This window comes from Clupea harengus, unplaced genomic scaffold, assembly GCF_900700415.2.
Source record: "Clupea harengus unplaced genomic scaffold, Ch_v2.0.2, whole genome shotgun sequence".
Taxonomy (NCBI): Eukaryota; Metazoa; Chordata; class Actinopteri; order Clupeiformes; family Clupeidae; genus Clupea; species Clupea harengus.
In genome coordinates this window covers 22264-44159 of record NW_024879871.1, presented here as the reverse complement: position 1 = coordinate 44159, position 21896 = coordinate 22264, and the positions used below count along the sequence as shown (strand labels likewise).

Sequence of the window (21896 nt, the reverse complement as noted above, 5' to 3'; positions counted from 1 at the left end):
TCCTAAAACTGGGCCTTATTAACATTCGGTCCTTAACATCAAAAGGTGCACTTATAAATGAGCTGATAACGGACAACAACATTCAAATACTTTTCCTAACCGAAACCTGGCTAAAACCAGATGAATTCCTAGCCTTAAATGAGTCCACCCCTCCAAGTCATGTTAACTGTCACATCCCCCGCAGCACAGGGCGTGGAGGTGGAGTAGCTACAATTTCCCTCGCTAACCTATGTATTTCCCCAAGACCTAAATTTAAATTTGCATCATTTGAAGTCCTCGTACTTCATCTTTTGCATCCAAACTCAAAAGCCACTCAGCCGGTCACTCTCGTGACACTATATAGACCACCAGGCCCCTACACTGAATTTTTATCTGAATTTTCCGACTTCCTATCCGCCCTGGTTGTAAACTCTGATAAAATCCTCATAGTGGGAGATTTTAATATCCACATGGATAATGAAAATAATAGCCTTACAATTGCATTCCAATCACTAATAGACTCTATCGGGTTCTCCCAACATGTAAACACACCAACTCACCACCATAATCACACCATTGACCTTGTATTAACACATGGCCTAGAAATTGACCGCCCTCTAGTTCTACCTCAAAATACTGCCCTTTCAGATCACCACCTAATTACATTCAACATGAAATTAGATCTCCGTCCAACAACGGAATTAACCTACTTCTACAGCCGCTGTCTATCCGACAGGACTACAGCAGAATTCATATCAAAACTACCAGTCGCTCTTGCCACAGCTCCTACCACTGGCAAAGTAAATGACGTACGCACACCCCCACCCCATATCGACCTACTAACGGATGGCGTCATACATACGCTCCACTCAACCCTTGACGCTGTTGCGCCACTTAAAAAGAGAATAAGAAAACTGAAAAGACTGGCCCCATGGTACACTGATCAGACTCGTGCACTTAAACAAACCACACGAAAACTAGAAAAAAAATGGTACTCCACCAAACTTGAGGTATTCCACCTGGCATGGAAGGATAGTCTTCTAAGCTATAAACGAGTACTTTCTGAGGCAAAATCGGCTTACTATTCTTCATTGATTGACAATAATAAAAACAACCCAAAGTTCCTATTTAACACCATTTCTAGGCTAACAAAAAACCACAATACAATCGAACATTCTGTTCCCATAAGCTTTAGTGGTAATGATTTCATGACCTTTTTCAATAACAAAATTCTAACAATAAGAGAACAAATTCATAGTCTCCTCCTTACACCTCTTCCAAAATGCCCTATGGCTATGGCAACACCCCCTAAACCTGGTGCTCTCCTTGAATCCTTCGCACCCATTGACCTCCCTGAACTAAACTCCCTGATCCTCTCATCTAAATCATCGACGTGCCTACTAGACCCTATCCCCACAAAACTTCTTAAACATGCACTATCGTTATTAAGTGAGACATTACTTAATGTAATGAATAATTCACTAATTTCCGGATACGTCCCCAAATCATTTAAAATAGCAGTGATCAAACCATCTCTCAAAAAACCTAACCTTGATCCTGATAATCTAGCTAACTATAGACCCATATTTAACCTCCCCTTCTTGTCAAAAATACTTGAAAAAATAGTAGCTAAGCAACTTACTTCCTTTCTACACCAAAACAAAATCGAAGAAACCCTCCAATCTGGCTTTAGAGCCCACCACAGCACTGAAACGGCCTTAGTCAAAGTCCTGAATGACCTACTAATCGCATCCGATCATGGGTGCACCTCAATACTAGTTCTCCTAGACCTTAGTGCCGCCTTCGACACTATAGATCACCATATCCTATTACAGAGACTTGAACACCATGTTGGCATCAAAGGCTGTGCCTTATCCTGGTTTAGATCTTACCTCTCTGATCGCCATCAATTCGTTCACGTCCATGAGAAGTCATCCAATCACACTAGAGTAAGCTACGGTGTTCCCCAAGGCTCTGTCCTCGGACCACTGCTCTTTTCCCTTTACATGCTACCCTTAGGTGCTGTCATAAGGAACCATGGCATTAACTTCCACTGCTATGCTGATGACACCCAACTCTACCTATCCATGAAACCTGATGAAATTGTACATTTACCCAAGATAGAAACTTGCCTGCAAGATGTAAAATCTTGGATGGCTAACAACTTCCTGCTCCTCAACTCTGATAAAACTGAGGTTATGCTTGTAGGCCCCGATCAATTGAGAATGACACTATCTAGCCATCTATCCACACTCGATGGCATCCCAACACCCAATACTAGCATCAAAAACCTTGGTGTAACTATCAACCAAGACCTCCTATTTGACTCACACATAAAACAGATCTCAAAGACATCATTTTTTCATTTACGCAATATTGCCAAAATTAGAAAAGTCCTATCCCTCCAAGATGCAGAAAAACTAATCCACGCATTTATTACTTCCCGACTAGATTACTGCAATGCTCTCCTGTCCGGATGCAGCATCAACTCAATAAAGAGCCTCCAACTTATACAGAACGCTGCTGCCCGTACACTCACCAGAACTAAAAAATATGAGCACATCTCACCTGTACTTGCCTCTCTGCATTGGCTCCCTGTCAAAAGTAGAATTGATTTCAAAGTACTCCTGCTAACATACAAAGCCCTAAATGACCTGGCTCCAAACTACCTTAAGGAACTAGTTGTCCCCTACTGCCCCCTAAGACCGCTCCGTTCCCAGAGTGCAGGCCTCCTTGTAATTCCAAGAATATCAAAAACTACAGTAGGAGGCAGAGCCTTTAGCTACCGAGCCCCCCTCCTCTGGAACAATCTCCCTGCCTCCATCCGAGATGCAGACACCCTACCTATATTCAAATCAAGACTAAAGACATTCCTCTTTAGTGCATCCTATAGCCATAAGTAATTGCGTCAACAAACCCATCACCTGCTGGGCCAGCCAGTCAGCAAGCATAACTAGACATAACTGAACACATAAGAAAAATAAATAAATAAATAAATAAATAAAAAATGTATATCACTGGGCTACAGACAGCATATGTTGTACCCTGCAACCCTAACAAAGCTTACGACTAAAATCTCCACATGTACCAAACCAAACTAATTGCTAAATGGCAGCATAACTAAACATAACTAATGCTAAACCAAACTAAATGCCAAACCAAACTAAATGCTAAATGCCAGAATAGCTAAACACATCTAAAACACATGCAATACCCCCCTAATCAACATAACTGGGCTACAGACAGCGTATGTTGTACCGTGAAGGAGTGCGGAAGATCCCGGGTACAGCACACGGCGCGTATTGCGACTGTCACCAGCCAACTAAATACTAAATAAAATCCCCATACACCCAGCCAGGCAGCCTCTCTCTCTCTCTCTCTCTCTCTCTCTCTCTCTCTCCCTCTCCTTTCTTATCACATTGCTAATGCCTATAATAACCCACTCACTCTGTTCTTTTTCTTTCTCTCCTAATCTAGACTATCTTCGCCATGGGACGCTGCTGTAGTCTCTCTACCCGGTCTACCTGCAGAAACCCTCGACCAATTGCACCCACCGCCACTGCACTGCCGTACACTTACTCTACCTCATACCCTATGCTAGCATTTATATACAATATATATTATTGCCACCATTGACATGTTTCTCTGTTCCTACTCCCCTTACCCCTGTAATAGTAACCCTATCAGCACAGTGTATATCCACTAAACTGGTCTTGTCTGTATCATGTATTTACCACTGGATGTCTGTATATATATTATGTACATCTACCAAATGCAGGCTATGTACAACACCTGTTGTTTCCCTTCCCCTTCTGCCACACAACCCTCCTCCCTTCCCCCCTTCCTATCTCCACCCGGCCGACCTCAAGCAGATGGGTTCCCCCTTATGTGCCGTGGTTCTGCTTAAGGTTCCTTCCTGACTAACAGGGAGTTTTTTCTTGCCCGTGTTGCCATTGTGCTTGCACTAAGGGGGTTTCAGGCTCTGGGCTCTGTAAAGCGCCTAGAGATAATTGTATTGTTATGGCGCTATATAAATAAAATTGAATTGAATTGAATTGAATTAATTGTCAGAAATGTTGTTTGTCATTCTACAGGTCTAGTCTATGTCAGACAACATCTTGACCGGATGGTAGGGGCTGAAGTAAGTTGGACAACATTCATCAGATGAAGATGATTTTTTTTCCTAAATGAAGTCCAGAAGGTCAGAAGGTACAGGGGAGTTAGAAGGGTACCTAGCCTGTGTCTCAGTCAATATGGATCTGCTGGACGCCTTTCAGAATATCAAAAAACTGTCCCTGAAACTCAAAACTGGCCTACCTGCCTAGACCGCCTGCGAGCGACTCTTCAGCTGCGCTGGATTGCTGCTCACTGCAAAGCGAGCCCGGATGAACTCTACTCACCTTAAAAAAAATCAGCTGCTGCTCAAACTCAACAAGAAGTTTGTAGACTAATGCTCTAAAGGTGGACACAAGTAAAGTAACCAAAGTTTACAGTGGGGCAGCGGCAGCGGCATTTTAACTTTTTATTTTAGCTGTCATGTGGTTCATGTCTTGACATGTCCTCCCAAAAGCAGTGGCGGCTCCTGAAAAAATTCTCAGGGGGGGCAATTTTTTTTATAATGATTAAGGCGACCCATTCAGTAGGTACATTAAGTTAGCTGAATAACTCATACAGCAATACCTTTTTGTCCACTATTGGCAGAACACAACAGTAATATGTCCCCTCTTGCTACATAGCTAGAGTAGCAAGTTACAGGTGGAAAGCTATGGAAGAAAGTTGCATCCAGGAGCCTTCATAAGCAAACATGATGTGGCTCCACTAAATTATCCCACTTTTTCATTATCCACGTGTCTCAAATGTTGTATGATGTAACATAGCTTAACAAGACACATGATATGTCCAGTAACATCATAAAGAAGGGGTAATATAAGTCAAAACCAACAATATTTATTGACTGATCTTGAAAGTATTGGCTTACAAAAGCAAAATAAGTCATCACATAAAAAATTATTCAGTGTTAGTGCAAGAAGCGAACTGTGAAACACACTGTGAAACCTATGAAAAGTGAGAGTGGTATATGAAATACAGACCGCGTTCGCCACTTCACGACCGCAATTCTTGGATGTAGGATTTCCCTCCCTTTGTAGGAAGCTGTTGAATGGATACATTTGGTCTAGGAAGTCCTAATTGTTTTGTTGTCAATTTATCTTCATTAATACGCCGACTAAAAAGGAGTTTCTGTCAAAGAGCGAATCGAGTTATTGCACTGGACAGGGCAGCCATCTTGACAGAATATGCCTCCGTCGAAGCTGTATGACGTTCGTATAGGCTTTTACGTCCACTACTTATGACACGACATGGAGGGGCGAGCCCTCCCGGAAGCCATACAGAATGCATTGAGAGCTCTGTTTTGTGAAAAAAATGGATTTAACATTGGAGTCAATGGGAGAGGTCTGGGGCGATTTTCATTTCGCCCCAAATCGCCCCAGAAGGGGCGGGGCCATTTGAAGCACGACTTTAGGCTGACTGAACGACTGTTACCTGATTCGACAATGACATACAGAGGCAGATCAGACGGTCTAGTTGTAGAATCCGACAGACAAAAAAGTATTACATTTAAATGTGCATGTCATTTACGCGACTTACAAGGATATTGCGTTTATACATCAGGAGTTTTTTTAAAAAAAATTTTTTTTTCCTTTTCTCCTAGGCAGCGCGTCACCCCAATCGCCCTTATGGACGAGCCGCCCCTGCCCAAAAGTTCTTAAATGTTTTTTGACATGTTAAATGTTTAATGTTTGACATGTTTAATGTCATTGCACTTATATTTCTAAAGATTCTCCTTTAATTAAAAATAACTAGTTTTTGTATTGGATTTATGACCCCTTGTCGTTTTTTGCACTATATAGGAGTGGCCCCCGTCAAGTTATTGAAAGTAACTAAGTAACTTTTACTTAAAGTACATTTTAAATGAACTACTTTTTACTTTTACTTGAGTAGATTTTTAGATGGGTAATTTTACTTGTACTTAAGTACAATTTCATCAAAGTAATTGTACTTTTACTTGAGTACAACATTTCAGTACTTTTTACACCTCTGCATACGCACTTAAATCAGTGTAGTTGGTTGAAGCTTACAAATGCCTTTGATAAGGAGCAATATATGATAGCTATAAAAACAGCACTGCCTGCAGAATGCTGTGTTCCTGTAGCATGGGGAAGTCATGTGATCTGGCACAGAGACACTGAGAAGTCATAAACCCTAAACCCAGGATAGAGGGTGTTGGAATCGCAATATAGACGACAAACTTTAGACAAAGGACCACAAGGTGAATCAAAGGTTTCTGGAGGTGTATTTCAAGGTACTCCTGCAGGCAGTCAATTCCGACATCAAGTAGAGGCAGGCAAAGACTAAAGAGCCTCACAGTGTTACAGTATATATACAAGTCAGTCATGGGTTCAGTGGGTTCAAGGGTCAACATTGGGGGATGTTTTTACAGGTCAAGGTGGGGAAGGGGGCATGTGAGTGGGAGGGGAGGGGAGGTGACCTTCCCACGGAAGGTTCCGGAACACACACACAAAGGCAAGATGGTGGATAGGTGATGTGTATTCCCCCACCTAGGGCAGGCAGGATGTCTGCTAGGGTGTCGGGAGCAAATGGTCATGAGGCCTACTTAGCAGAGGCCATGGTTGTGGCTTTCCAAGGGTGTGCCCAGACTGTCAATACACATGGCACACATCTTTTGCTTCCATGAGAACATACAGTAAATTCATGGTAAATCAGATTAGCGACACGCCGTCACAAAGATATGACAAACTATTAAACTGAATGTCCTCCATTGAGTTTAGTCAGTGAAATGCCACTGTCAAAAAATGTACATGATAGTATTTTGAAATGGTTTCTCTCTTTTATTGTGAGTAAAGGTCTGTAATATGTGTGTAACATGAAATTAACTTGACACAACTGTAAGTTCGTGGTCACGCCTTGTATCAGGAAGTAACCTCACCACCTCACCGCCTCACTCCGCCTCCACTTCTTTCTCCCATTTTGTTTCATGCATGTATGTTCATGTTTCTGTATTTGTTTTTCTTTATTCATTAATGTTAGTGGGGGAAAAATCAATGCGCATTTTAACGGCCTTTTAACAGCTAATTAGACCTCTCTTTGGAAGACTAGCCATCCTCTGACAGATAAAGCCTCCTACAGAGACTCTCTTCACCTGTTGGTAGGGGCTGCCTCTCCTGAACATATTTCTTATTTCTCTTTATTCAGGGTGAGATTGGCCTGGGATCCATAACTTTTTAATGTTATTATTTTCGGTAGGAGGATGTTTAGTCTTGATGGAAAATTCACAGTAGTTACTATTTCAAAGCATACATGTTGAAATCTATGTTGAGGAAATACATTTAATGTATTAATTACTGTTCAGTCACAGGAGTGTAATAGTACCATGGGCAAAAATAGCGTATCTTGTCATGAATGTTTATCACTTTTTCATCAGCGTTAATCTCTTTCTTTTTTAAATATCTCTCCATAGAATCAAGTAAGATTTGATGAAAAGTGTTTGCAGCCTCGTTACTTAAGGGGGGTCAGCAGCACACACACATCCTCTCTCTGTCTTAGGTCTGTCTTTTCCCAAAATGGCAAAATCTCCTAAAGTGAAGCTGATATCTTTTTGCTCAGACTTCAGGCTGCTGTGTTCTGTAGTCTGGGCCGCCATGTGTTTGCAGTCCCCTTACTTTAGAGGTGTCAGCAGCACACACACAAACCCATCCTCTCTCTGTCTGAGTGACTCTAGAGTGCCCCCTATCTGCCCCCCTCAGATCACATGGCAGGGGGATGTAGACTCTACCACCCTCACCCCACTGTTCCCCATCCTCTGCCCCCACACGGATCAAGACATGGCAGGGAGATGCAGGTTACACCCACTACACATCCCTCCCTGCAGGGATCAAGACTGACCACTGGCAGTAGATGCTACCCCTGCCACACATCCTGTGAGGATCAACAGCAGCAGCTGCAGACAGAGGCACACAGACACTAATATGAACTCACTCTTCCCTCTCAGACAGAGGCTCACAGACACTAATATGAACTAACTCTTCCCTCTCAGACAGAGGCACACAGACACTAATATGAACTAACTCTTCCCTCTCAGACAGAGGCACACAGACACTCATATGAACTAACTCTTCCCTCTCAGACAGAGGCACACAGACACTAATATGAACTAACTCTTCCCTCTCAGACAGAGGCACACAGACACTAATATGAACTAACTCTTCCCTCTCAGACAGAGAGAGTGGAGATGCTGTAAGCCATTAAGAAAATGTGGTGCTGCTGCTGAGAAGATGGGCATCATGAACTGAGGAGTGGTGTATTAACACAGAAACAGACACACACACACAGGCTACAGTGTTGCATTATAATTAATAATACTCTAGAGTGCCCCCTATCTGCCCCCTGTAGATGTTACCACCCTCACCCCACTGTTCCCATCCTCTGCCCCCACACGGATCCAGACATGGCAGGGAGATGCAGGTGCTACACAGAGAGAGGGGAGGTGTTGTTGCTGTTAGCCATTAAGAAAAAATGCACACACAAACACACACACACACACACTCTCTTCATTTTCACCAGTCTGCATGTGCAGAACAACAGATACACAGAGGACAGGAACCACACACATATTACACAATAACTATGCCTGACACACACACATACACACACACATTACACAATAACTATGCCTAACACACCCACAAACACACACACACACACACATACACACACACATTACACAATAACTATGCCTAACACACACACACACTGTTAAAGGGATACATGTTGAAGGTCTTTAGGCACACAAAAAGGCAGCATGGAGACTACAATTCAGTGGCTTGCAATTTATTCGACCATCACCTGGGGGTTTGGAGTATCAATGTGCAAAAACAAAGAGAAAGAAAAGAAACAAACAGACTGATAATATAACTTGATCTAACAGCTGAATATGCACAGCCACTACAATAGCTTGGGACAGATGCAGCAAATAACTAAACCTTAAGGAGAGCAGAATACATCACACATTCCACAATAATTATGCCACACAAACACACATTACACAATAACTATGCAAAACACACAAACAGACTGTCAAAGGGTTAAGTATCAAGGGTCTTTAGGCACAGAAAGGCAGCATGGAGACAAAAATTCAGTGGCTTGCAATTTATTCACCCACCACCAGGGGGTTTAGAGTATCCATGTGCAAAAACAAAGAGAAATAAAAGAAACAAACAGACTGATAATATAACTTAATCTAACAGCTGAATATGCACAGGCACTACAATAGCTTGGGACAGATGTCCCTTAATACGGCAGCAAAAGTATAACAGGCCTCACACATCTGAGGATGCTGGAGAAGACAAAGCTTCCTTCTCACCATCTCACCACAATATGTCTGCTTCTACACACGCCAGCCAAGTTAAACCAGTTCAGAATGTCATGTGATGAAGTACAATAATGAATGTAGAATGTTGCTGGATAAAAGTACAAAAAAGTCTGTTGCGTCCACCATTAGGACGTGAAATGATGCATCACACACACACACACACAGAGACACACACAGACACATTCAGAATGTGATGTACAATAATGAATGTAGAAGTAAAATGTTGCATCTCACACAAACCCAAACACACACACATCCCTACAAAACAACAATGCCACACACACACACACACACACACACACACACACAAACACACACAAACACACACACACACACAGACCCCCGACCAGGGTATCATTTTTAAACAAATTCAGCAAATGACTAAACCTTTAGGAGAGCAGAATACACCATATTGTTGCTGAACAATTCTTATAACCCATATATTAAATTCACAAAATGCACAAAATATACAAAAATCAAACATCACCATTTGCATAGTATCATCAAAGTAGTGGTGTACAAACAGAATACACATCACTAATAAACAGAATACACATCACTATTTCCATAGCATCACAGCATCACACGTGTATGAATAGGAGTGGGTGACTCCTGTGTTCCTGCAGCATGAGGAGGTCATGTGATCTGGCACAGGGACACTGAGGAGTTATGATCCCAAACATAAAACCCAGGATAGAGGGGCTCAGTGAATGTGGAGTGGAACATGTGCAGGTGTGTGAGTGTGTCAGAGGAGACGCTGTAGAAGGACAGAGTACCGGCCGGCCTGTCCAGGTACACTCCTACTCTGCTGGAGTGGGAGGAGGGGACAGGTATGCCAGTGTGTTTATTATTGTGCCAGGCAGAGTAACTGTCAGGAGAGCAGTACAGACTCCAGGACTTGTCATTACGTCCCAGTGTGCTGTCATTACTCCACCCTTTCCTCTGGATGCTTTTATACGCCACAGCTATCTCAGCCTCAACCCCACTCCACTCAGCCTCCCAGTAGCAGCGTCCAGACAGACCCTCTATACACAACACCTGATACCAGCAGCCAAATCTCTCTGGGTGGTCAGGATACAGCTGATCCTCTTTCACATATGTCACCTTTCTGTTCCCATCAGAGAGAGAGAGATTTCTGCCTGCTGTGTTTGGGTCCAGTGTGAGCTCACAGGCATCTGCAGACAAGAGGAGAGGAGAGAGGAGAGAACAACATCATCAGAATATGGTGAGTGACAGTGGCTGCCGACTAACACACACACACACACACACACACACACACACACACACATATATACATACACACGCACACACACACACACACACACATATACATACACACACACACACACATATACATACACACACACACACAGACACACACACACTCTCTCTATTTCACATTCCAGACACAGCACACCAATACACATACACACAACTTCATATTCCAATCACAACATACACCTACATATTTAAAACACAACTCAAGAGTACATACAAACACACACACACACACACACACACACACTACTTCACACTCCAAACAGAACACACACACACACACACACACACACACACAAACACACAAACACACACCACTACATATTCCAAACAAAGCACACAAATACACACACATATACAAACACAAACAAAATACAACTACATATTCCAAACACAGAGCACACACACACAGACACACACACACAGAGAGAGATTTTCTCTATTTCACATTCCAAATGTAGCACACCAATTCACACAATACAAACACGTGAAGAAACAGACACAACTAGACATTACAACAACAGCACACACACACACACACACACACACACACACACCACTACATGTATCCAAACAAAGCACACAAATACACAAACACAGAAAAAAATACAACTACATATTCTTAGCATAACACACACACACACACACACACACACACACACACTCAACCACACTACTACTGATTCCGAACACATTACACCAATACACACACACACACACACACTACATTCCAAACACAGCACACCAACACACAAACCCACACGCCCATCACACACTCACACACACACACACACACACACACACACACACACACACACACACAACAACACACCAATATACACACACACACACACACACACACAAACACACGCACAACAACACACAAACCCACACACACGCCCAACACACACTCACACACAAAACACACAGGCACACTACATTCTAAACACAGCATACCGATATGCAAACACACACAAGCACTCACTCACTCACACACAGATTCCAAACACAGGATGCAAATACACACAATCTACTACACATTCCAAACACAGCACCCCAACACACACACACCCAACTACACATTTCTAACCCAGCACAACAATACACAGACACACTACATTCCAAATACAGTACGCCAATACACAAATCAAACTTTATTTGTGTATGGTGTTGTGTGTTTCAGAGGGGTCTGAATCAGTGTAAATATTTAGGTCGCAGTGACGACATATTCACTATATGGGAAAAGTATAAACTTTATAACAGCATCTTTCTCTCTCTGTTCTGATGGGAAGGCATTCTTGAAAGTGGTGGTTTCTCATGACATTTGAATCAGCCTTGCATTTCCCCCAGTCCATGTATATATAGAGATGATTTGTGAGAAGTGACCAAGGGGAGTTGGAGAAATGAGAGGAATGAGATGAAAAATGTCTTAATCAATCTTCATCATCATTAGAGTTTAAATAATTCTTTATTCAGAGAAGAGAGGAGTTAAAATAAGAGATATGTGTTGGTAACGAATGATGAAAGGGAATGTGATTTGCTGAAACTAGATACTGCGTAACTGTTAGTGTGACAAATACTGTATGAAAGTTAATTGTTTTCTATGATCGGGGCCTTCAGTTAACATCTCATCTGATCTGTCATACGTCAACTAGTTTAGCATGAAATGTTGTTTTATTTCAATTTAGGTTTGATGCAAAAACGATGGACCTAACAGGAGAGTCTTTTTTTAAAGTGGCAGTTCACCATTAATCAGTGTCGGCCTATGTCATCGTACAGTACTTATATTTTCAACTGAGTATTAAAAAGACTCTCAGTACATAGTACTCAGTACACAATTTAACTACAGATGATTATAAATAATGCTTGTCTGTACTTAGTGTATTTGCTATTTGTTATAAGTAAAGAATACAAAATATAGGTAAATGTATTATTATACGGCAACAATAGAATATAGCAAACTCTTTTCAATAATGTATAGTAAATAACACGACTAGTTAGTGAAAACAATGTCATAAGTTGCAAACAGAATGGGTATTTTGATCTTGTGGTATATGATTATCACGCCAGCGCTGAGCCCTGCTCCTGCCACGCCCTGCTCCTGCCACGCCCCCTCCTGATTCACCTTCCCAGTCCCCTGATTGGCTGATTACCTGCACCTGTCACTCTCTCCACTATATAAACTCCTCAATCCTCTCACTTCTCTGTCTGGCCTCGTTTTAAAAGGACTAAACTCCAGAAGATTTAAGCTCCGGATTCTTCAACTCCTGTGATCGTTCCTGTCTTCCTCCCCGACTTACAGGTCATTCTAATTATCCGTTTCCTCTCCCTAGCTCCCATGTTCCAGCGTTCCTGTGCCTTGTTTACCTTATTTTTTCCCCTATTTTTTCCCCTAAAACCTCCTGAGCTATGTGTTTTGTTGGTCATTGTGCCTATGGACTTTATCTTCTGAGCGTTATTTACCAGTTTTGCTTTTGTGTTCTCCCTGTTATTTCCCCTGTGTCCCCCTGTACTGGCTGTTTCCAATACAATCAATCCATTCAGGTCTCTGAGTCGCTTGAAGACGGTGACAATGATGATATGAATTGATCTGAAGAAACATAGTAGCTCATAGTTGATGCACTGATGTGAAGTCATAGAGCTGACTTTTTTTACACCAATGAACAATTTTGGGTAGAAGTAACCTACTTACATCGCATTATCTGTGCTTTCCCAAATAACGCATTTGGATGCATCCCCACCCCTTACTGTCCTCTGAGGAGTGTTACTTTCTAGATTTCTTAAGAGCTGAACACTTCCCAAATGATTTGGTATTGGAAATGAAAGCCTTGGGCTCATTAATTGCTGTGACCCTGACACAAACACAGACACACAGATACACAGACACACTGACACACAGACACATAGAAACACAGACACACACAGGTGTGCATCATTGTGAAGTGTGCAGTGGTAACAGCTACAACAGGCATAACACTCAGTGAAGACAGACTAGAGACTGAACACACAGAACATATGTCTGTGAATGATCCCAATTCATACAGTTACTGAATTAACCATTAAGACTTACATCTCAGCAAACGTGGTCGAGCTCTGCTTACTGAAGCATGGTCAGTTCTGTAACAGAAACACACAGTCACACATATACTCTTCTAAAACAGATAAGATCTGCCATTATTTTTCATTTGAATAGTTAATAGTTACTAGATGAACTAAATTATGTTTTAAGGAAAGATAAATATATATTACTGTAATAGGAATGTTATATCTGATAAATCTAATTAAAATGGCTATAGGAGCAATGGTGAATATTTTATTGCATTGAATGCTGCTGTATTTTGCACTGGTGCCAATTTCTTGCCTAATTGGGACTAGTTTTTACCTTTACCTATTCATTGACTAATCCCTTTGCTACCATAGAATTAATTTGGACTTCTGGATTCCTTTGGAGTCCACTTCCCTGCCTGACCTCTAATCCTCAGATAATTTATCTGGACCACTTTGCAAAAGGGACAGTTTAAAATCATATTTGCAATATTGGACGCTGTATCAAAGAAATTACCTACATCTAAGTTGATAAAGTAGCTATTTAAATACATCTTCGAAAATACATCACTACACTAGGTATGAAGAAACTGATTTGAATCTCACACGAATAATGCAGAAAAGTACAACATTGGGATTTCTTTCTACGCTTACTTAAGCTTTTCCAGTTTACAGTCAGGATCCTCCAGTCTAACAGATAACAGCCTCAGTCCTGATTTTCCGGGATAATTGTAGCTCAGATCCAGCTCTTTTAGGTGGGAGGGGTTTGAAGAAAGAGCTGAAGCCAGACAAATACAACCCTTTTCTGAGATGAGACAATCAGAGAGCCTAAGAGAGAGAGAGAGAGAGAGAGAGAGAGAGAGAGCGTAATACAATTTGATATGATCCAAAAACTAGTCAGGGACAGTTCTAAAATGGAGACAGAGATGGAGATAAAATAGTACACACTACTTTGTTCTCCAAGTTAAACTGAAAAATCTCCTTATCAGCATAATATCTCTTCAGTACCTAAAATGCTTCATTGTACATGAAGTCATTACTGAATTTTGTTTTAATCAAAAATAATACAAATGTAAATATGAATGAGCTACAAAAACACTTTTAACTGGGACTGATGTTTTCAAAGGAAATGCTCCGGTGCCCTTTAAAATAGTGGTTCTTAACAGGGGGACCAGGGCCCAAAAGGGCAACTCAGGGAGCTGTAAGGGCGGCCTTAAGATGATAGGAAATTATTAAAAACCCTGAAGTACATGGACATTTGTATGCATAGCTTTTAAAATATACAAACTCATTTATATTCAAAATGAGATTAGAATGAGTCATGAAACATTTGACATTCATATTTTGTGTTTGAAGTGAATTGTGGCCCATTATTGAAGTCACAAAACCAAAGTAATTATTCAACTGACATAAACATGTTAGAACTGAATATTGCTGTTTTCCTGCTGTGTCACATAGGAACTCAACATTATTTTGTATCATCTTAATCCGTAACTCATGTTCCTGTTTGTGTTGTCTGCACTCATGTTCATTAGCATTCAAATGGCTTTTGTGAGGATTCAGGTTCTCCTGTATGCATTTGAACTCCTTCCCCAAGAGGTAGTGTCACCACTCCCCTGTATTCTACCATATGACTGACTGGTATAAATGGCAGCACCTTCTTACTGTTAAGTAGGCCATTCTCTGAGCAACAGTTAGATGGTGTCTCCACGCTGACAACACCAACCTCACTGTCTGCAGTTTGCAGTGGTGACTAGACAGTCCCTTAGAGAGAAGCTGATCTCCAGAATCTCCCACCTCTATCAATCCTATGATAGGGGTAAAGCCTCTACTCTCTCCTTCTCTCCAAGCTTGACAATATAGTAGGTTTGCTTGATTATGGAACACAATCATAATCATGATCATGATTATTTTTGTCAATATTGATATCACAATTATTTCACATGGTTACTTATTCTGTGTTTCCCCTCTGATCTTTTTCAGCAGCACTGTGATTGTGTGCGTGGGCATGAGCCTGCAATGCTGAACTAAACATGCCACAGTCTGGCTAGTGACTTTGGGCTTTTAGGGAGGGGCAAGAGAGGTGCGCTGGATCTATAACACAAAACGAGAGCATCATGAGAGAATCATCATCATCATCATCATCATTGTCGTCAGATAATGGCTATGCATGGCCTTTTAAGAGAATGGCCAGCTACGCATAGTCTTTTGGAATGCCTTATCCCACGTCAATATACAATATAAAATAATATATTGCGGAATATGCTTGAATTATCATTTAATATGTCTGCTTTCATGAAACATAGACAATTATGTTGCCTACATGATGTTGCCTTACCCCATGTCAATCTACAATTTAAAATATCATTTTAAATAACATTTTGCAGTTTATGAATGAAAATAAATGATAAGACAGACCAAGAAATTAGTCTAATATGCTTGAATTTTCATTAAATATGCCGTATTTGCATCATGAGAACATCAAAATCTCACACCTTGTGAGCCGAATTTGTTATTGGAGAATTCTCTGCTGTAGATGATTTGAACAGCTGTAGAATGGTACCCTAGTCTTTCTATCTAGGTTAGTCTAGGTTGTAATTTCAAAAGACTAGGGATGAGAATTGATAAGATTTTAACGATTCCGATTCCATAACGATTCTTTCTTATCGATTCGATTCCTAATCGATTCTCTTATCGATTATTTTTGGGCAAGGAAAAAAAAAGAGTACAAACGAGTTTATTTACATTAATTTTTTTTTATATAATATTCTCTGAATAGACGATGCACAGCATATACAGTATGTATGTATACATTTACATGTTTTAAATAACCAAAAACAAACCTAAGAATAGTTCAACAAACTCTCAAAGTAGGGTCCAGAGACCCATAGCCTAGGGATCCTTTTCCTTGATGGGGTGCCAGGGGGTCCTGTCATGGTAAAAAGTGACCGGGTGCCAAAAAGAGCCCGGGTGATGTAATATTGGCTTTCAAACGACTTATGAGTGACAGTTGCTATACCAACACTAGCATTACGTAACCCGGACACTACGTAACCCGGGCACTTTTTGGTCAGTCTCAAGAGTCGTTCGAAAGCCATCAGCTACTTGTTAGTCACTTAATATTGTGCCTAAAACTATTAAGTATTCCGTTTTAGCTACACCTGCCGGTATCCTGTACATCAACATTTGCAGTCAATACTACTTTTTGAATGCTATATATTGTGGCTAAACACATTTTTACCCGGTAAATAAAGTGTTCCATTTTAGCTGTTTACATCATCATTTGCATTTCAATTGAAATTGTTTAGAGTAGAAATTTGTTTTTATAAAAAAGGAGAAAATATACTGATATACGGTGCTTGTTTATCTACCGTTTTAGCAAGCCAGCCAGTTAATTTGCAAACATCTTAAATAATATACGGTGCTTGTTCATCTACCTTTTTAGCAGGCCAGCCAGTTCATTTGCTCACATCTTAAATAATATACGGTACGGTGCTTGTTCATATACCTTTTAAGCAAGCTAGCCAGTTAATTTAATAACATCTTAAATAATATATGGTGCTTGTTCATCTACCTTTTAAGCAAGCCAGCCAGTTCATTTGCTAACATCTTAAATAATATACAGTGCTTGTTCATCTACCTTTTTAGCAAGCCAGCTAGTTCATTTGCTAACATTTTAAATAATATACGGTGCCTGTTCATCTACCTTTTTAGCAAGCCAGCCAGTTCATTTGCTAACATTTTAAATAATATACGGTGCCTGTTCATCTACCTTTTTAGCAAGCCAGCCAGTTCATTTGCTAACATCTTAAATAATTTAGGATCTACCATTATTTGTTGATATAGGCCTATTTAGAAAGACTTGGGAGAGTTCATACTAGCTTGCTAGCTATACACTAAGCAAAATAATGTGCCCCAGCTAACGGAGGAATTGCTAATCGCTAACGAGATGCTAGCGGCGAAACCGGTTGAAATTTACTTACTTTGACACTATAACAAACTTGTGAGTCAACAACTTTCCTAACACAGTCAAACATCAAGCACATGGTTGTTTTGCTTGGTTTATTGCAGGTAAAATACAGGCAAGCTGGTCTCAGGTAGCGAAGTATAATGCAAGATGCTCTGGGGTAAATCGCGTTATTGAGGTAGTCTGACTTCCTAAAAGAGCCCGGGTGACATAATGCTAACGTTGGTATAGCAACTGTCACTCAAGAGTCGTTCGAAAACCAACATTACATCACCCGGGCTCTTTTTGGCACCCGGTCACTTTTTACCATGACAGTCCCAACAAAGAAAACAATTATTAGTTTTGACTATAATTCCAACCATAAGTAACAGAATGTACGACTGATTTGGTAATGGGTTTCATACAATTTTTGTAATAAAACATCTAAACTCAAGCCTGGAAAATAGTCAAATAGGGAAAATATCAAATAGGGATCCCTCCCTGGTCTAATTTGTGGCAGTTTATGTGTCCTTGATATACCAGAGTTTGAGAACAAATGTTTCGGAGTAATGGTATTAAATAATACTTGAACATGCCAATTACAGTGCTGTTTTTTTTTTACAAGTGTATTCACCTTGAACTAAAAAAAAAAAACTGGCATAAACAAAAAGTGAAAGCTGGTTTACACAATGAAACAAATGGCACTAACACAATAGACTGTTAGAGTTTACCTTCAATATTAACAGATGAAGCGCTAACATTAGCCGCGCTGCTGTTGCTTGGTTGAGATTCATTAACATTATCTTCACTCCATAGCGCTCAAAAATGCGACATTCCTGCAAAGTTATTGCATGCAGTATGGACAAATGTTTCAGAGTAATGGTAGTTCCCCCCTCCCCTTTGACGAAAGAGACGTTTTGCAAGCACTGCAAGTGGCCCTGTGGTCGTCTTTTTGCGTGAAATATAACCACACTTTTGAACGCCTCTGCCTAGATGCCATGTTGGCTAGAGTCTAAAACAAAACAAAGCTGCGTGCACGTGACCTACCTAAACGGCACTTACATCGATACCGGAATCAAAAAGAAAAAAAATCTAAAAACGAATAATTTTTTAAGGCATCTATAGCGGAATCGGGAAAAAATTTGAAAAATTAATATTTAATTTTTTTTTTTTTTTAAGTATTGATAGCGGAATCGAAAAGGATTTTGGCTAACGATCCCAAGGAATCGGTCCACTGGACCGGTTCTCGATTCCCATCCCTACAAAAGGCTTACACATAAAGTAGCCTAAGCCTTTTTCAAATCAGAGTTTGTGTAAAATAACCAAAGAATCTCCTTTACATGCTGTTTTTAAAAGGCCGGTTTAAATGAAAAATGCTGTGGGGTGTAATTATGCCTTTTGCACTATTATAACTATGTATAAACACTATAATAACACCTCTGGATGATAAAAAACATAACCTACATTTAGGTGATTCCCCTTTATAGGCCTTTGTCCCTCTTCCAAGCATAAAAACACAGGTGCCAGTAACGCTAAAACTAATGCACCAGTCCTGCTATTAATCTTGTCTTCATGAAGGGCACAGTGTTCAGTATTTGTTTTAACTAATATGGAGAGCTGTTGATCCTGTGTATTCATTTTGGGGGCTGCAGTTTGTGGTGCTGTTGAATTATATTGCATTGTAGGCCTACTTAGTTTAAAAATAACAACCACTTGTTTCTATTATTTTGGCCAGCCTATTTCAATCAGTGAAGCTAGCCAAGCTAGGTGTACATGATCAACTGGCAACTGAGTGTATGTTCTCTTGGTTAAATGCAAACCCTTTAAAACTTGTATAGAGGCCATAAGTATTGTTGACAGCAATAATGTTCATATCACAATGAAACCATTTTTGAGAAAATATCAGGGCAGAATTATTCCATTCCATTATTTGTATAAGGTATTCTTGCTGTTTGCCTGGCCACATTTGCACTACGCACAATGTCAGCTTCAATGTTTTTCAGCCCCAACAAGTGGCCAGAAGATGTCGCTATTGCAATACATTTCTATGTTCCAGTCACACAATACCCTTTAATAGTGCACCTCTGTGGATGTGTACTGGTTCCTCCCGCCTCCTCCCCCATCCTCCATTCTCAAAATATACTGATAATATTATTAGAGTATAGTATGCGAAAATATTCAACACTATACTCGTTTGATACAAATTACATAACCATTGTATAAGGCCAATCAAATACAAATGATAAAATACTATTCTGCATTTTAAATATATTTTACATACATCTAGTAATACTGCCCATCCCTGGTATATTCACCTTTTATGATAAGGGATCACCTAAAGTGCTCTATATAACCAGTAAACCGTCTAGCCTTTTGCTGTTAATCATGTCACATTATCTCTGCCTCGCCAATGTTTTTCTGTTTTCCATCTGCAGTCCATATGAGAGCTACACTCTTGCATGTTATCCCATCAACTGTAGAGGTATCTGAATAGGCTGAAATGAACCAATCTTAGTTGTGCAAGTGTAGGTAAGTTGCTAAATGGATCTGTTTCAGTCCCACAGCTGTGTTCTGCTCATACCACTGCCTTTCACACACAAACAACTGATACATTTAATGTTAAAAAAACTCATGACCTTTCCCACACACAACTCTCCATGCTGGTCTATGTTGGGGCAATGCTTCTTCCTACACTATCTTTCCAACTAAAGGGAACCTTTCTGCAGGTGTGTATATACGGACCAATACCTCTGCTCACTCTGGGAGAAGCACCTTCTACCTAATGGTGAGCTGCCTTTTGCTGTACCTGTAATTGTGTCACATTATCTCTGCCTGCCCATTGGTTCTCTGTGTTCCATTTGCAATACATATGGAAGCTACACTTGATCTGAAGTCACTGTCCATTTGTAACTTTTATTCAACCTAGGTCCTTTGCTGTCTAGTTTTGCTAATTAGTAGTGTCAAATGGGCAATGTTGAGAGCACGGTGCTGTTACCTTTTCACTATTATTCCAGTTACCACTTTTGGTGGATGGTTGTTTGGGTGGTTATAGCCGCTGTATGATAAACTGATACTTATCGCTATGATGAGCAGAAGCCCCCCAAACTAAGCCATTCTGCCAAAGATTACTGTTGTATCCTCTCAATACTCTAATTACTTGTTACTAGATGAGAGTGGTCCTGACTAAACTGAAAATGCATCAGTTCCCATAGATCTATCATCCTCCATTTTAGGCATTGGAGGGATAGGAAAAAACAGGATTTATCTAATAGTGTGCATTCAGAAAGTCTGTATAACAGTATAACAAAAGACTAAATATTACTTTAACCCTTTGTTGCCAGCCCCTAAAATGACCGATTTAGGGTGATTTCAATTAAAGCAGTGATGTAAGAACACTTTGTAACATATATTAATGTGTGATATCTCATTTTAAAGCTAATAGTAAGGAGTACAACACAGCACACAGTTTTTTCATTTTTCAAAGATTTTCCTTTATTAAAAATACATATTTATGCAAATTTTTATTAATTATGCGCACACATTATGTACAATTTCTCATCTGAAGAGCTAAGTATACATATTTATTACGAAATTTCAACTACAAATCAAAACATAGTCAATCAGCCATATCTTCCTAAAATTTCAGCTTGATCTGAGCAAAACCTCAAATATTACAGCCCAATATCTGGCGTCCTCCACATTATGTACATTTCAAAATTCCAGTAAAATTCAGTGTGATAAAATATGTCCAGTTTGTAGCGAAGGGAGAGTGTGGTCACCCCACATGGATTTGAACCTGGGTCTACAGGGTACCAAACATGCACTCTGACTGCTATACCAATGAGCCAGGCTCCATAGTGTGGCAGTCAGAGCAAACACTCATCTGTAGTGACGGCACTTCGTCACACTGTCCTCCACCGCCCTTGCGCTTCATGCACATAGGCATTCCTCGCGCATCCACCAACCGTACTTCTCCCATCCAGAGTGCCCCCTTGTCCAGAGTGCCCCCCCCCAAAACACACACACACACGTGCTTCACCCATCTATGGGGCCCCTCACACAGGGGTCAACCTACCTGGGGGTCCCTCATACAGTGTTACGGCCACGCCTCTGATGACCTCTAGGGAAGCCATCCCACCTCTGACATCATTTGTAGCGAACAGAGAGCATAGTCAACTCACCTGGCCTGGCTACAGGGTG

At 40.6% G+C, this 21896-nt stretch overlaps 1 protein-coding gene across 1 annotated transcript; it reads right to left on the bottom strand.

Annotated features, from left to right (window-relative positions):
* Nucleotides 1-10017: 10017 nt before the first annotated feature.
* Nucleotides 10018-21642, bottom strand: LOC122130581 (stonustoxin subunit beta-like). The gene is made up of 4 exons (XM_042705308.1): nucleotides 21535-21642; nucleotides 14405-14643; nucleotides 13776-13822; nucleotides 10018-10602 (listed from the first exon to the last, which is right to left on the bottom strand). The coding sequence occupies exons 1-4, from the start codon at nucleotides 21640-21642 to the stop codon at nucleotides 10064-10066; spliced, it is 933 nt and encodes a 310-aa protein (XP_042561242.1). The 3' UTR covers nucleotides 10018-10063.
* Between the last annotated feature and the right edge of the window lie 254 nt (nucleotides 21643-21896).

Bases quoted from the DNA above. Each gene is read 5' to 3' on its own strand.
- LOC122130581 (XM_042705308.1), bottom strand. From the start codon at position 21,642: ATGCCTATGTGCATGAAGCGCAAGGGCGGTGGAGGACAGTGTGACGAA. The intron at 14,644-21,534 runs GTATAGCAGTCA...GTCCCTGACTAG, and splicing joins CTATGGAGCCTGGCTCATTG to TTTTTGGATCATATCAAATT. The intron at 10,603-13,775 runs GTAAGTCTTAAT...TCTTGTCTGCAG, and splicing joins TCGACCACGTTTGCTGAGAT to ATGCCTGTGAGCTCACACTG.